Source organism: Schistocerca cancellata, chromosome 8 (genome assembly GCF_023864275.1).
Source record: "Schistocerca cancellata isolate TAMUIC-IGC-003103 chromosome 8, iqSchCanc2.1, whole genome shotgun sequence".
NCBI classification, from domain to species: domain Eukaryota; kingdom Metazoa; phylum Arthropoda; class Insecta; order Orthoptera; family Acrididae; genus Schistocerca; species Schistocerca cancellata.
This window is the reverse complement of record NC_064633.1, coordinates 188,896,718-188,914,292: the sequence shown is the minus strand read 5'-3', so window position 1 is coordinate 188,914,292 and position 17,575 is coordinate 188,896,718. Positions and strand designations below refer to the sequence as shown.

The window sequence follows — 17,575 nt, the reverse complement described above, 5'->3', positions numbered from 1 at the left end:
GGAGGAGGAAGTGATCGATAGAGCTAGGGGGAGGAGAGAGAGAAGGAGATGGGGACGAACACAGAAGCGAGAAGGAGATGAACAGGGTGATGGAAAGGAAGAGGTGGATAGAGAGAGGGTAAGGAGGAGATGTAAGCAAGATATGTGCTGTAAATGTATGCAGGCGAAGCTGTGGGTGAAACGCTAGTTTAAGAGCACACTGATGGGAGAAAAATCGCAACACCAAGAAGAAATAGAGCGACATAAACGAAAGTTCGTAGGCGTGTTTCTACGTCTGTAAGGTCATGTCTATTCACATTTCGCGACGGCACAGAATTACTTGCTTATTCTTTTAAAATCAGATCATTAGATGGAAGAGTCTTTCTGAGAGTTTCTTTCCTAGCCTGGGTGTGCAGTACTGTGCAACATGGCCCGCCCGGTTAGCCGTGCGATCTAACGCACAGCTTTCCGGGCGGGAAGCGCCTGGTCCCCGGCACGAATCATCCCGGCGGACTTTTGTCGAGGTCCGGTGAACCGGCCAGTCTATGGATGGTTTTTAGGCGGTTTTCCATCTGCCTCGGCGAATGCGGGCTGGTTTCCCTTATTCCGCCTCAGTTACACTATATCGGCGATTGCCGAGCAAATAAGTTCTCCACGTACGCGTTCACCACAATTACTCTACCACGCAAACATAGGGGTTACACTCGTCTGGTGTGAGACGTTCCCTGGGGGGTCCACCGGGGGCCGAACCGCACAATAACCCTGGGTTCGGTGTGGGGTGGCGGAGGGGTGAAGTGGACTGCGGTAGTCGTCGTAGGGTTGTGGACCACTGCGGCTGCGGCGGGGATGGAACCTCCACGTCGTTTCTAGGTCCACAGTTAACATAGAATATAATACAATACTGTACAACAAACGCTGTGAAGTTTTTGAAAAGATGGTATTTTCCCGTATTGTTCATAATACCGCATATATTCCTATTTAATAATACATTTACCTACATAATCAATGAACTATTCCGTGATCTTACTTATTCTGATATGGGGCAAATACTTCAGTCCTACTAGGCAACGCGTCCTTTCTTCCGTAATTTGCACACCACTGACGTCGTGGCTTGCAGTGAAGGTATTTTCCACGATCACTTTTTATGATGATTTTTCGCAATAACACTGCAAGGTAACAGTATATGCTACTTTGAACTGGAAGTTGACTATACCTAGCAGCTCGATAAAGTTAGTTCCCGCTACAGCTGGGTAACCAGTTCGTCTTACCAAGAAAAAGTAAGGCCTCTGAGTAAAACAACAACAGCAGCAGCAACAACAACAGTAACAACAACAACAACAACAAAAAAGACCATTGGACGCCACTCTCTGGCTTTTCCCACTTTCCACTCCACTTTATACTTTTTCCTACAAGTAGCGTCTGCAAAACAATAATGTGGATCTAGTTTATACATTATCACTTAGTTTTAGATCAATGTGATAATTTAGGATGTCAAATTTACGTAAAGAAATGAATTATGATGAGCAAAATATACGCAAAGGGCATCGAAATGTGTTAAATCAAAACATAATACGTGATATGGCTGGTAAGAGATTTAAACAGTTTATTCGCAACCGTCACGGTACATACAGAAAGCGATTGAGAGCATAGTTAACTGCAGAATTTCACCGTCTCACGTTGACGCTTAGATAAACGTTGAACTAGCCACAATTTTTAAGAGATTTCGTACTTGCATAAATAATAGTAGCTGATGCCACAAAACAAACCGACAAGCAACACACTGTGGCAATGAATTAAAATGTCTTACAAGCAGTTTAGTATGTTGTTCAACGTAACGTGCATAAAATTATCAAATATAAATCATATACAATTAATCCTTAAATCTGTGATCTTATCATCAGATAAACTAACGTATGCGTCCCTTAAAGGAAAACAAAATAACCAGCGACGCATACCGGTTCGCTACGAACATCGCAAAGCTTACTGGTCTCTCGCTATGGGCTATCATTTAACGGGATCTGACGCACACGGAGTGGGCTGCAGAATCCAGACATGACACTGCTTATTCGCGTAGGCGACCTATCATTTGCTTACGAGCAGCACACCGGCAAATCAAAAGAGAGAATGAAGATGACGGTGTAGTGCTGTTATTTGGACGGTCCGCCGCTATATAAATGGAAATACGCTATAGATCACTGTCAGACGTCCCGATTATCTGCAACGGCGTGTAACGCCTCCCATTGTCATTCCCAAAATATAAGTTTGGATGCAATCACGTACTTACAAATTGCCTGCCGTACATAAATCACGACGCGTACGTTATTAACGTCAGTTTTGGTGTAGGAGGGAGGGAGGGGACTTTATCCAGATGCCGCCTGTTCCCACTTTGATATCACAGCAGTTCAAACCTCTCTCAGAGCACGTGGTCCCATAATGTGACGGTGCAGGAGGCGAAAATATTGAGCGCTGCAGCTGAGCCAACGAAATTTGCAACAATATCAACGGCACTAAGGCACTCACTTTCATAGTATTATCAGCTGCAGCTAGACCGCTTCGTACGGTCGGCTTTTTTTAGGGTTACGTACCTTACTCGGTAAACAAGCGACCCTTCTAGGATCACTTTCAGGCCGGCCGCGGTGGTCTAGTGGTTCTAGGCGCGCAGTCCGGAACCGCGGGACTGCTACGGTCGCAGGTTCGAATCCTGCCTCGGGCATGGATGTGTGTGATATCCTTAGGTTAGTTAGGTTTAAGTAGTTCTAAGTTCTAGGGGACTGAGATCCACAGATGCTAAGTCCCGTAGTGCTCAGAGCCATTTGAACCATGACTTGACCATTTTGAGTGACAAATTAATAAAAATACGTTTTAACAATCCAAACTCCTTCTTGCTGCAATATAATATTTATTCATGCTGCAGATGCGTTTCACCTTTTATAGTGAAGTATCTTCAATGTACTTCTTTCTGAATCAATGTTGTTTTGTTTGCTACATGTGATGATACAGATTTAGGGTGCGAGAACGCTTATGATGTAAAGAACAAATTATTCACATTAGTAGAGAAAACAGAGAACAACATTCCACCAGATGATCATCAGAATATTGGTACACAACCCCTCCCCCCCCCCCCCATTCTTCCCTAATTAAATCCAAATAACCTCTAAACCAAAACTCCAATCATTTTTACATATAGACTTCCCATCCTTCCCTCATTCCTGACAATTATTACATATACATTCAATATTCTGCAACTTCCTTCACCAATACCCAAAATCTCACTCTCACATTGTCCACATTAAAAACAGTTACACGCATTAGCATGCGTATATGCTGGTCTTTAACTTTCTCGTGTGTGGGCGAGGTGGGAAATTTTTTGGAAATTCGTGGTAAATTCCTATGGGACCAAACTGCTGAGGTCATCGGTCCCTAGGCTTACACACTACTTAATCCAACTTAAACTAGCTTACGCTAAGGACAACACATACACACCCATGCCCGAGGGAGGACTTGAACATCCGACGACGGAAGCCGCGCGAACCGTGGCAAGGTGCCACAGACCGTGCGTCGGGGAGGTGGGTTTTATGACTTATATACATAAACAAAACAGTAGATACTAAAGTATTACGACACATATCGTCACAGTTCTCGTATTACAACTTTGAATTTCTTTCCATATCAATGGTGAACACTGAGTGTTTCACATTGTAGAAACAGGAAAACCATAAAATATCTATCCGAAAATTTACCGAATTTTCGTAAGTGAACTGGAACTTCAGTTTTCAACTAATGATCAAATGAGAGAAAATGGTTAATTTGGCAGGGCAGGCCAGTGACTGCAAGAAATATTTTATTGATGTAAAAATTATGTTGTGAACTTTATGGAATTTGTAACAACCAAATATAAAAAGTATTAATTCATAAATAAAGCCACTGGAGATGCCTTTAAAATAATAAGGAAGAACGTATCTGGAATGTAAATAAGTATTATACTTCAGTTGGATACGACGTTTGCATTTATGATACTAACATGTTTCTCTAGCCTTTATAAAGTGAATTGTCTCTCTGAAGTACGGGAATGTATCATAAGTGCAACGTATGGAAAAGGAAACTTATTAACAGCATCAAAGTCGCCCATGTCGACAGGATTAAAGTGAATAAAGTACTTACAGCTCCTCTAGGTGTGGCAGCTGCGACAAGAACTGCCGGCTTAGCCTCGTGAGGTTGTTGCCCGCCAAATCCCTGAAAGGAGGAAACGTAAAAAATTAAATTCTGTCTAGAAGCGCGTCAGTAGCACGGGATACTGTCGACAATGTAAAAGTTTAAAACAGTCCAACCAAAACACTGCAGCAACAAAAAGAGGTATCTCCTTGTTGTGCTTTCTGTGTCTCACGCCTGTTGGCTCTGTAAAAGTATTAACGTACAAAAACATCCGCGCGAAAAGCTCTTGCTAATTCATAAATTGTTCTGTTTCGCTTTCTTTTTCAGAAAATAACACAAAATTTAAAGGAAAATGTATGCATGTGAAGTCTGCTGAAATCCGTGTTTGTTCCAGAGTCGCACCCACCATCCGGTTGAGATTGTTTGACGTTGCTGCGGTTCATGGAATGAACAAGAAACAGCCTGTGCCTTTATCTCCTGGTATCGTAATTAAGTTCTGTGTGATAAAGACAGAATGACGGCTCCTATGTTCCAGTGTTGTTGAGGTCTTTGTTCATTCATATATAAGATTTACTAAACACAATATGAATCTAATACAAAAAAGGAACTGTGTATAGTATGTGCGTAATCTGCAACATCCTTCAAAATTCTTGGGTATTTATGACATAATTTTATAAAGTTTATTTATGTGTAAATCAAAAATAACTATCGTGTGTCTAATACCCTTTCCAGTTTGAATACATCTACATCCACATGATTACCCCTATTCACAATTAAGTGCCTGGCAGAGGGGTCAGTGAACCACCTTCAAGCTGTCTCTCTACCACTCCACTCTCGAATGGTAAGCGGGAGAAACGAGCACTTAAATTTTTCTGTGCGAGCTCTGATTTATCTTATTTTATCGTGATGATCATTTCTCCCTATGTAGGTTGGTGCCAACAGAATGTTTTCTCAATCGGAGTAGAAAACTGGTGATTGACATTTCATGAGAAGACCCAGTCGCAATGAAAAACGCCTTTGTTTTAATAATTCAATTCACGTATCATGTCTGTGACACTATCTCCCCTATTTCGCGATAATACAAAATCAGCTGCCCTTCTTTGTACTTTTTCGATGTCATCCGTCAGTCCACCTGATGCGGATCCCACACCGCACGGCAATACTCCAGAATAGGGCGGACAAGCGTGGTGTAAGCAGTCGCTTTAGTAGACCTGTTGCACCTTCTAAGTGTTCTGCCAATGAATTGGAGTCTTTGGTTTGCTCTACCCACAATAATATCTATGTGATCGTTCCAATTTAGGTTATTTGTATTTGTAATCCCTAAGTATTTAGCTGAATTTACAGCCCTCAAATTTGTGTGACTTATCACGTAATCGAAATTTAGCTGATTTCTTTTAGTACTCATGTGAATAGCTTCGCACTTTTCTTTATTCAGGGTCAATTGCCACTTTTCGCTCCACACAAATATCTTATTTAAATCATTTTTCAATTCGTTTTGGTCATCTGATGACTTTACAAGACAGTAAATGACAGCATCATCTTTAACTAATCTAGGAGGGCTACTCAGATTGTCTCCTATATCGTTAATATATATCAGAAACAATAGAGGGCCTATAACACTTCCTTGAGTAGCGCCGAATATTACTTCTGTTTTACTCGATGACTTTCCGTCTATCACTTCGAACTGTGATCTTTCTGACAGTAAATCACGAATCCAGTCGCACAACTGAGGCGAGCCTTCTGGAGATCTAAAAATAAGGAGTCAATTTGACATCCCCTGTCGATAGCATTACTTCATGAGTATGAAGAGCTCGTTGGGTTGTGCAAGAACGATATTTTCTGCATCTGTGCTGATTATCTGTCAGTAAATCGTTTTCTTCGAGGTACGTCATAATGTTCGAGTACAATATATGTTCCAAAATCTTACTGCAAATCGACGTTAGTGATATGGGCCTGTAATTCAGCGGATTACTCTTATTTCCCTTTTTGGGTATTGGTGTGACTTGAGCAACTTTCCAATCTTTGGGCACGGAACTTTCTGTGAGCGTGCGGTTGTATATAATTGCTAAATATGGAGATATTGCATCTGCATACTCTGAAAGGAACCTGACTGGTATACCATCTGGACTGGAAGCTTTGCCTTTATTAAGCGATTTAAGCTGCTTTGCTCCACCGATGATATCTACCGTGTTTGTCATCTTCGTAGTTGTTCTTGATTGGAATTCGACAATTACTTGATTGGAATTACGTGAAAAATATGAGTGGTAGAAGTGTCGAATCCGATATCGCCGCCTCGTGATTCAGGTACTGTGCTATAACATACGTTAAGCGTTGAAATAATGTCAGGTGAAAGACGATCCAATTTGTCTCATTAAAACCGTTTTATCTTTTCAGACTCCGTTATTATCACATAAATGTTTTCCATTATCAGTCTAGGTAAGTCATTTTCATCGAGAGATGTGACATGAATATTCACAAAATATTTTGCCGAAACCGGTAATATGAATATTTTTACATTAATTAGCGATCCTGAACAAATAAAAATCTGAACGGATTACAACCTGTGTCACCCAACCAGTCGAATTTACGGAGATGTTCATCGTTGATCATAATTTTACGAAATTTGTTACAACAGTTATAATAAGATCTTCATTGTCTCACAGCACTGTTGATTTTGTGACTGGATCAATGATAGGAAGGCTACAACATGCCTAGTTGGCACCCGAGATATAATTCCCAACAGTACTCTCTCACCCTGTCAAGTACCCATACTGGTATCTTTGGTTACTTTTATTGTACCACTCTGCAGATGTTTCAGTGGCTAAAGATCACGCGCCACTGCAACACAGAACACAAAATTATGAGCAGTGCAAGGTCCATGTAATGATACTGTAACAGAGACTGCCAGCAGTGCTCCTAGTGGCCTGGGATTGAACTTCGAATACAGAAAACTTAGCGCGAAAATCCGTGTCCTTTCTTTGCGAAATAACCCTATTAGATGATGATATTTTTCATTTATATTTTATGGGTGGGGCTGGTACTCTGATAAAGTTTGTATCTGGAAACTAATATGCGAGAAAATACGGAAATGGATGTGAAAAACATAAAGTAGGATACAAGGAACATACCAAGAATGCATTTAAATCGAGCAGTTCACACACGAATTCGTAAGTAGTAACAAATGTACGTAAGTCCACAGAACAAGATCCAATGAAACCACTTTCTGTTTTCTGTGAAACAGAAACAAATACAGCATCATTTGCTCTGCCCATTATTAAATGTGCGAGCAGAATACGAGCTATGCATTTACAGTGCAATTCACACAGTGAGAGACACACGAGAAACCGTAATCAGAAACACAGTGTGATGGAACTAGCTTCTATTTAGAACGAAATCAAAATAAATATCTTAAATCACCCAATAAGAAATCGAGATGGCGGACTCATAAACTTGCAGCGCTCCAAGTGGCCTGCAAGGGAATCAAGATCCTGGTACCGGAAATCCCTATATGAGTTTCACGGCCTTGCAGCCACATTACGTACTGTGGGCTGTATGTACTCCAGTATTGTGGCTGAATTTAATATGTTGGTTTCTGGCATGATGCTGGTTCATAATTATAGTTGGCCATGCACCTGATTAATGATGACACACATTGAGTAAACAGTAGGTAAAAATTATGGTAAGTATTTTATGATTGTTTTTGTAATCATGCATGGAAGTTATTTTTTGTCTTTTTTGTTGTATGTAGATACCTGAGAATTGTCCGTTTCGGACCAAAACTGGGTGTTTAATAAAGTGACAATACAGCTGTTTGCAGGTCATGATTTCCGAAAGGTACTACTACAGTTTTAATCGGTTATAATTCTTCTCAGAGACAATAACATCGCCAGCAAACAGTATTTAGTAAGTTGGTTAGTTGTATGTTGAGTAAATCATTTGAATGATTCCTTTTTTCAGTATAGTGTAACACAATTTAGTTCATAGGATAAGTATATATGATTAATTTCAGTGGCTGGCTACATGCTAGCTACTTAAGAGTTCCTGAATGGCACGATGGCCTCCGTTTAATATTAAGGAACATATTATCACGCATTCCTACTCCTCTACCAACACTTCAAACCGTGCCTTCATACAGGCTACCAGTTTTACATAAAAATTCGCATGTGGAACAAAAGGAGTTGTCCAGAAAAAATGAGATTAGGTTAGCTTCAAAACTTGCTTACCCCCATCAGAAATTTTATGTTGTTGGATAAATAATTAAAATTTTTGTTGGTGCATATTGAACTCCTTCTTGAACCATTGACAGATTTAATTATGATTAATAAAGATAATTTTTCTTCTAATGTTGTTGACATCTCCACTCATTTCAGATTGTGCTGGATTTTTTATGACTATTTTAACTGGAATATATACTATATATGTTGTGAAGGTGTAGTTAAAATGCCAAACTCCTTCTTGTGCAATCGATACTTCCTTTCTAAGTGATGAGTTACTGAATGGGAATAAACGCAACATGTTTGGAAGTTCATTCGTTCATTTCCAAAACTAGTAATTATATGAAGAGCAAAAGAAATTGAACTAAATTGTTGAATCAGCTAAGTAATACATTTCCTCCCATTAAAAGTTTCAGCACCGTGTACACACAAAAATTTTTAACTTTCACTCCGTTTACAAACTTCTGCTCACCTACCGGTACTTCATCAGTTGTCCGTATGACCACTTGTTGTCTAAAACTGAACATAGTATGTTTTCTCAAATTCACTATTCTTTATAGTGAATTTTCTGACAGCCACTTATTAATTCTTTCTATCAAATGGAATATACTCTACAACCGTCTACAAGGTGTACAAACGCTTCTTCATAAATATGAAGTGGAAATATTAAACTAATACTGCCTACCTAGTATGTCTGCAAGCGGCTCTCCATCCAAGACAATGTGCTGCGTCTGTCTTGTCAGAGTATTTATGGTCAAGCGTAAACCTAGTCTGATGTCCCAGAGGAGTATATTTTTTGTATGAGGCGGCGTTGTGGACCGAAAAAAGCTAGAAACACATAAGTAACCTGTTTTGCTTTTTTCTTGACGCTGTATGGTAAGTGTGCAGCACTTATTGGACATGCGACTGTCACATGTCTCACTCCGTGCATAATTCATGTTCCTTTCTTATAGATGTAAGTCGCTTGTGTTAATTTCCAGTCCCAGGACACGTATCTCTCCTCAAAGCACTTGCGGTAAAAATATGGCCAAGAGTGGAGAAGTAGTGAGGGGCCTATCGAACCAGGCAGAAGACTGAGGGAGATGCTTGAGGGTATTTTTCTCCTCCTTTCACTTTTGTTTATTTTAGTACGACCAATACCACCTTCTGTAAGAATTTGGGACACTTTTGTCAACAGGCTGTAAATGATACACAGGAATTCGAAGGCAGATCAGCGGACTGCGCCTTCTACACTGATAAATAAGTGCACAACAGTACTGAAAGACTCATGAACTTAACGTTGTCGCCACCAGCTCTTGTACTCCAAAGACTGTTGCACAGCTTTTCCCATAGTCAATGATGCACAACTAGCATTTCGGAATGACGTTTGATACCGTTTGAATTTGACTGTGAGCAAATCCAGACTGTCATAATTGACGCTCCTGGAGAATTTTTCAAGTCGACGTTGGACTGTTACGTTAGTTCCTCTTGGTGCTCTGCGCCTATTCGGAATGGTAGTTTTTCTCTTACGTTACACTTTACCGCAGAAGCAGACGAATGTGCACACTATGACTAAATTCTTGAGTCATTCGTTTCTAGTTCACTTCGCTGATTTCGCTGTCTCTAAGAAGATCCTTGATCTAAAAATCGGCACTTAATTTCTACAAATGAAGAACATTGCCACTGTTATTGTCAATGTAACAGTGTCGCAGTCTGACCAACTATAACATCATTTACATGGTAGCGGCAGCATATATTTCGAAAACAGAGGTATACGGAAAATTTCGACTAAAACTTCCAATAAAATAATGTGTTTAATTTTAAGCTGGTAACATCACATGGCTATATGGAGTTGGCAACCGCAGGTAAATAATTTCCTCTATTCTTACTTGTAACTCTCAATTATTTTAGCTCGTAATGTCATATACTGGGCCAACAGAAATCTCCGTGCCACTTCTGAGACAATTAGACAATAACAACGGAGCATGTTATTTCCTGAACCCCATAAGAAATCTTCTACATAAACATCTTGCGAAATGTTTTCCAATGTTACTGAAGAAACATTGCTTTGACTACAATAGTTTTGTGTATCTCTATTGTGATACATCAGATAATTGTTATATCAATGGCAAGTTTAAGAGTTTGTAGTCTCTTTCAATAATTCTCTCTTTCTGGGGAAGATGAAAAGAAAAGTTTACGTGTAAACATAAAAACAAGATTCGAACTGGTTTATTGCTATGTGCTCTGGTTTCATCTTTGGATTATCAGGTGACTAACATTACACTCGTTATTTTAATTCTGATATGATTTTCTTCAAAAAAGTCCACATTTTGTTGGTGTTCGTGTCAACCATTATTATGTTTTGAGAATTGCGCATTTAGGAAAGTACAATTTCTTGTTTTCCTCTGAACTGTAGGTTACTCATGAAGGTATTGCCAAAGTATATTTCTCGTACTCTCAGTATGTTCTGATACTCAACCTGCTCGACATGATATGATAAAATGACTTGTTGGAACCTCTTGAAATGTTACAGCACGACCACGTTGCAAAGCGACTGACAACATTTCTTATGACGAACCGATTTTTTACACTGTGATAGCGTTTGGTTTTTAAGGCGACTGCCTGAGGACTTGTAGAGTACAGAGAGAATTTCAGCCATGAGTGAAGTTTCATCACAACAGCTGCATGCACCCTTATCTCCTCAGATAGCTGTGTGCAACGTTCTGTCAATTCCAAACCTCCTTCAGTGAGTTTATTTGATGACAGTAATGAACTCCAACAGTGACGCACTTAAGTCCAAGACTAAATCGTTTGATATTGTTGGAAACACAGTAACACGGCAGCAGCAAAACACAACAAGCCTCGGTCGTCGCTTCGTCGCTATTACTCACAGTAAAGATAAGAGAAGATGCAGGTCACATAAATAATGATATTACGAACCTGTAGGATCACCCCAGCAGCTTTGGAACTCTCAGGAGATTAAACAAGAGCTTTCAAAATTTAATACTTACAGGCCGACTAAAAACTACTTTATCATCATCCTGAAGTACTGCAAGCCAGATTATTGCGATTCCACTTTGTTCACATTGAGTTCGTGTCGCATTGCCATCGCAAAAGTGGACAGATCTAGTGTTCTGCACAGCTAACTACCGGGATGCCTGCGGAGCGACAGCCAAACGAAGAAAAATTTATCTGCTAGGCAGCGAAGAAGAAGATAGTAAAACAACTGTATTGTGGAAGCGTGAAATTCGATTTCGGCACATCAGTGTCTCGAAGATGGTGCTTATTGTTAGTTCTCACCCCAGTTTTTAACAACACTGACCGTCGACAATACAGAATGATCATGACGACTGCGTAACTTGGGGCAGCAAACTAAAAAACCTTGCTGGTACTCTACTGGAACAGTGGACGAGTCTGACTACTCTAGCCTGATGAATCCAGTAGCGTGTAGGCTGGTGACAGGGCGAGTCGGCGTTAAGACCTTGATAATGGTAAGTTATTATGACGACACGGGCGCATTAGATGAATGGTACGTTCCTGTGTAAATTTTGTAGGAAGGTACTGAACCAATGGCAGGTGCAGTCACGGAGAGAGTATTTTGAGCACCGTGGTTAGATCTGGCAGTGGATTACACTGGCATGCATGCTATCAGATCACTAGAAATAAATTTATTCTTAAATAATATTTTTACTATTTCAAAACTATTCTTTGCTTTCTTCTCTAACGTAGAGCCTTTTATAATGGATTATTTATTTTAGTTTTAGTTATAGGAATTTTATTTAGAAAGCGAAAATGCCATTTTTATATGAGTATGGTGTTGAAGCAAAGTAAAAACATTGCAGTGTAAATGTCTGGCAAAATCGGAGACATTGAGTACCTGGCATAAGAAACATTTTGCATAAACCGCTTGTACACCACACCCAAAAAAGACGTTGTTTCAGTCACTACATATCGAATAGAGCTTCATAAAGCAGTCTGTGCCGAGCGAGCTGGCGCAGTAGTTTACATACTGGACTCGCATTCGGGAGGACGACGGTTCAAACCCGGGTCCAGCCATCCTGATTTAGGTTTACGGTGATCGCTTCAGGCAAACGTCGGTTGGTTCCTTTGCCAAGGGCACGGCCGATTTCCTTTCCCCCCTTCCCTAATCCTATGAGACCGATGACCTCGCTGCTTGCTCCCCTCCCCCAAACCAAACAACCAACCACGCAGTTTGTTAGGGCTCTTCCACGTGATCGGTCTGCTTTAAGTATCTTTCTGTTAAGAAATTTGGTAGCTGTAACTTTCGTTGGTCCTCAAATTCAAAGATTGATGAAAAATTACGAACTTGAGAATAAAATGACTGTTAGTGATAAAAACACATGGACTCTCTTCAGGCTCGTTACGGGAAACATTCTAAGGAATAAAAAGGATCAAAACTGCAAGAACACTGTAAAAATCATGGAAAATATCAAACAGTTGGTTTGTAGCATGAGTGTAAAAGTCCACTTCCTACAGTCATACACTATTTCCCTGCATATCTGGGACACTATTATACACAGGAAGGAGAACGTTTCCACCAGTACATTAAGGACATGGGGAAAAGGTACCAGGGAAGATGAAATGTTGAATGATTTGAAGAGGCACAGTAAAATTGAAACCGGAAAAGAGAAGGTTTGAAGACTAAACGTAACCGAGTACTCATAGTGCTGCTAAAAGATTCCAAGTATAGAATTTTTCCTGTGTCTCTATAAAAATAAAACAATATTATATATTATAAAAATACAGAGGTCAACTGAAATTTTAACGTAGGTGCTTCATTTACTTATATCTTTAAAATAAAAATGATTCTAGACCACCTACTTTTGAACAAAAAATTTTAAAAACCGTGGCTTGTATGCGCAGTTCTGCAGTTATGGGTTTACTTCAGATTCGATAGTTCACGGATGAGGCATCTTAGAACCGTGACAGTATTTACAAATCTCATAATAGACGTGTATGGAGTGACGTCCCTCTCAGCGCAACGGTCTTCCATCGACTGGTGGGCTGGAACTGTGGAAGATTAAGTGATAGGACCTTATTAACTCTCAACTCATTTGGAAGGTGAACGCTACCTGGTGTTCATCCGCAAAACGGTTATCGGTGAGAAGATGTGGATCCAACACAGCGTAGAACCATCCCATGCCGGTGTATGTCTATGAACACCTGAACAACAGAATGCGCTTGCAAGCCACAGATTTTAAAATTTTTTTGTTCAAAGATTTCTCAAAAGTACGTGGTCTAGAATCATTTTGTAAGATATCATATTTGAAAGATATAACTAAATGAAGAACCTGCGTTAACAACATAAATCGAAGGGAAGGTAAAAGCCATTGTCGAGATGCGACCTTGGATCACACTCCTATTAATTCTAGCCTATGAGGCTACAGAAAATGGTTCTACGAAAATGAAGATCTATTCAGTGGAGTCGTAGCAGATGACAGTTCTATCAACTCCTCCCCTTCTGCATTGTTGAACTCAAATGGAGAGTAATTACTGGAGCGATTTTTAATCCAGAGAAACGAATCGCATTTTTCAGGAAAGTATTTTTCAAAATGAAGTTGAGATAACTGTCCTTCAGTTACAGGAAAAAGTATCTGCAGTAAGTCCTATCTATTTGTCGTTTATAAAATGCTGCAGACATGGGGAGTAGTCCATTTCTCCTCCGTCCTTCATTTTTTTCTTCCAAAGAAGAAGCTTCTTTCCGAAGGTCGAAACTTTGACAGGAAGCTGACTGAAACGAGATTCACTTCGCTGCAGAGACTTTTTCAGTGATTTTAACTTCTCAGATACACTGCATGGGGCCTTTGATAATAAAAAAATCAATTTCTAGAAAGTAATTATCACTGATATGATTGTCCTCTCCCACGTAAGAACAGACTACTCACTCAAGTTACCAAATGCGTGATAAATCATTTCCCGTGGAAAGCCACTGAGTGCTGCTATAAAATACCTGAGAGATTCAGCCCGATATGGTGACACATTTCTCTAAAAAGAATCCGGCTTTCTGGGAAGGAATTTGAAGATAGTTCACCACATTTATGACAGTTTGCAGTAGTTGATTCAGATCAACAGTCAAGTGTTGCAAAGCAAGTGCTGCTCTATGGATAACGCAATGTGTCCACATAATAACAGAAGCTTGGCAGAGGGTAAGTGCTTGTAGACCATTGTGTCACCCCGATACAAACCAACACAGTGAGCCTAGTTAATTTGATTTTCTGTCATCAAGTTGTCCACTATTTCGAACAAACATCTGCATGTCGTACCTCCATTTATTCCCTAGCAACAAAAGATGATTTTCGATCATTTTGTTACTTTTTTCATCAACACATCGCATATAGAAAATTAAATGAGCATTTCTATGCTGTCAACAGCTTCATCAGTCAGCAAATGAAAATCCCTCCCTCAATTTTTTTCTGTACATTTCTTCATTAAGATATTCTCCTAAATGTTGAATTCGACGACTAATAGCTGTGTTAGATAAAGGAATGGGCAAAGCTGTTTTGCCATGAACTCTCCAAGCGTAACGGACACCATGTCAATAGCACAGTATAGAATTAGATCTGCTGCAGATGTATGAGCTTTCTTACATTTTGTTATTCCGTAAGCTGCACTGCAACACGCTAAAAGCGCTTCATGAAATATTTTCGCTTGCTTTGCAAATGATGAGTTTTATTCTTTCATTTGACTCAGTTTCTTAGAAAAATATTCTCTTGGTCCGACCACGTCATTCTTATGAACACTTTCTAAATGATGATTTAATCTGCTAGGTAGCGTACACTCAACAGAAAGTGCTTTAAAACACAAAACACACTGCGGAAGCTTTTCACTGTTGACAACAGTGCACTTGAAACCAATATCTAAGTACGTATAGTGTATTTTCTATACTTCATTACCAGTCTCCTAGTTGTCTTGAGTACAGTTCTCGCTTGTTACTTCCACTTGACAAATTTAAAATCTTTTACGTAGTTTTTTCGACTTTATCAGCTATCTAACGAATTCCCAATATAATAAAAACTAGTTGAAAGGGCAACAATCATGGTGGTGTTAAGTGCAACGCACTATAGTTCAGCTTAGAGGTTATGTCTTTTTACGTAAGCTAGCCAACATCTGAAGTGGAATTCCTCCGAGGCTACACAGGCTGACACCATAATTGAAGTTTCCCACAACTGTCTTCTTTGCCAGTAACTGCGAAATAAATGCACGGCGTCCAAGGCGGTCATTCACGGCCCAAGAGGGCGGCGGGGAGCACGGGTGGAATACCACTGGTTTTCAGGTATTATCGTTAGGTGTAGGTTGTTTATGTCTGTAAAAAGCTAACGTTCATTTGCGACTACTAGTTTCTTCTCTCGAAGTACTCTGTTTGACGTCCATTACTATTTGATTTGATTTTGACTCAAATATATGAAACAACCTGTAAATGCTGACCATTTTCGTGCAGATGATATACCTTCTGATTATATGATTATAATCAAGAGTTCGTTTATAACATAAAAGGAGTGGTCAAGGAGATACAGCTTTTGAACATATCATCAGACGGCTTCATCATGCACGGTTAAAGAAAATTTCGAATTTGTTTGATGGAGAAAGCTGTTAGAAGTATTGGGAGAGAAACTACTTTTCCTTTCAAATTTTAAATTAACGGCTCGAATGAAATGAGTGCTGTTGGTCGGTGATCGCTGGAGGGCGTGCAGCTAAAATAACAGAAACAGCGAGGGTAAATATTGTTTAGGTGTCTGTAAATGTTTGTGTCTCATTATCTTTACTTTTTTAACGATAACGAGACCTTTCTGTATATCTCTACTCAACCGCGCTTGAAAACGTAATAGCGCTGTATGAGACAAACTGTAACAATTTCGTTTGAACTAATATTATGGAGTAGCAATATGGATGGGTCATGCGATATTACAAATTAAGTGTTTATTTTTGTAAGAAAACATATGAAATTACAGGAAAAAACGTCTATTTAAAATGTCAAGAGAAATACACAGCGAAGCAGCAAAGGACGTTTCATCAGATCCTGATTATCATCGATGTCGATTGAGTAACATTTCATGAACAGCAGTAAAAGATGCCAGGATCGTTCTCCGACTGAGGCCACCGGCTTGTCAAGGTGAGCTAATTCTCCGTCGACAGTGAAAAGCAATCTCTTCCATCAAGAGTACACCACCATGCTTTATCACGCAGGGCGTTTCTCCGGTGTGCCGTACTGTTTGCTAATTTTGAATTAAGCACGGAAGCGTACTCTTCCAGAAATTTTAGCTCCAAAAGCATATAATATTCTTGGTCGTCCGAGATACATTTTATTTGCAACATCTGTAAAAGTGGTATAGGGTATGAGGATGCGGACTACCTCGACTGCAATTCTGCTAGTTGCAACTGATACATGGAGCCTCGCTATGTGGGGTTGTAAAGACTGGTAGTAAAAAGAACATAAAAAATAAACCCAACCATGATTATATACCTGAAATTCACAGTACTTTATTCCTTTCTGCAATTGCCTCCAGAAGATACGGAACACAGGCATATACGGAGGAGCGGCGAACTGCCTAGTACTCAGGCGCACCTGAGTTAAGTGCAGCATCCAACAGAGGCCGCAAAAGATGAGACGTATTTTGTGATTATGCCTTACGTCCCACAAACACGAGGGTGAGTCAAAAAAATAACTCGCAGACGCCAAAATAACGGATATCATATTAAATTTCGTGCATATACATATCTAAAAGGTGGCAGCACGTGTCGCGTGCAAGGTAGGCGATGAACACTATTTTGAGGCCAATGGTTAACGATTTTCAGACCAAGATGGCAGGTGTGCTACAAGTGCGTACCTGACTAGAAAAACGAGATTTCTGTGAGCTTGGGGCTGTCCACAGAGCACGTCCATAGCGAAATTCATTCGGTGTATGTTCACGACTGTATTTAGTGGAAATCTGTGTTCGATTTTTTACAGGAGTTCGGGAAAGGACAAGAGAAAGTCACAAACAAGGAGCGTCCTTGCTAACCTGGTTATCCAGTGATGGCACATTATTAACGGAGCTACGAACATGTGAAGTACGTTCATAGATATGTCAGTGACCCAGTGTGTTGACGGCGAGGGTATCGCTAGGAGGGCCCCAGCGAGTGGGATAGAGTACCCTCCGCCACGCACCGTACGGTACATCTAAATCTACATCTACATTTATACTCCGCAAGCCACCCAACGGTGTGTGGCGGAGGGCACTTTACGTGCCACT

At 40.1% G+C, this 17,575-nt stretch overlaps 1 protein-coding gene across 1 annotated transcript in view; it reads right to left on the bottom strand.

The window, feature by feature from the left end:
* LOC126095459 (lutropin-choriogonadotropic hormone receptor-like) overlaps positions 1 to 17,575 on the bottom strand; it is a 669,001-nt gene that overhangs the window by 357,353 nt on the left and 294,073 nt on the right. The window contains exon 2 of the mRNA XM_049910251.1: positions 4,141 to 4,212. Coding sequence (XP_049766208.1) covers positions 4,141 to 4,212 — 72 coding nt within the window. The remainder of the gene's footprint in view (positions 1 to 4,140; positions 4,213 to 17,575) is intronic.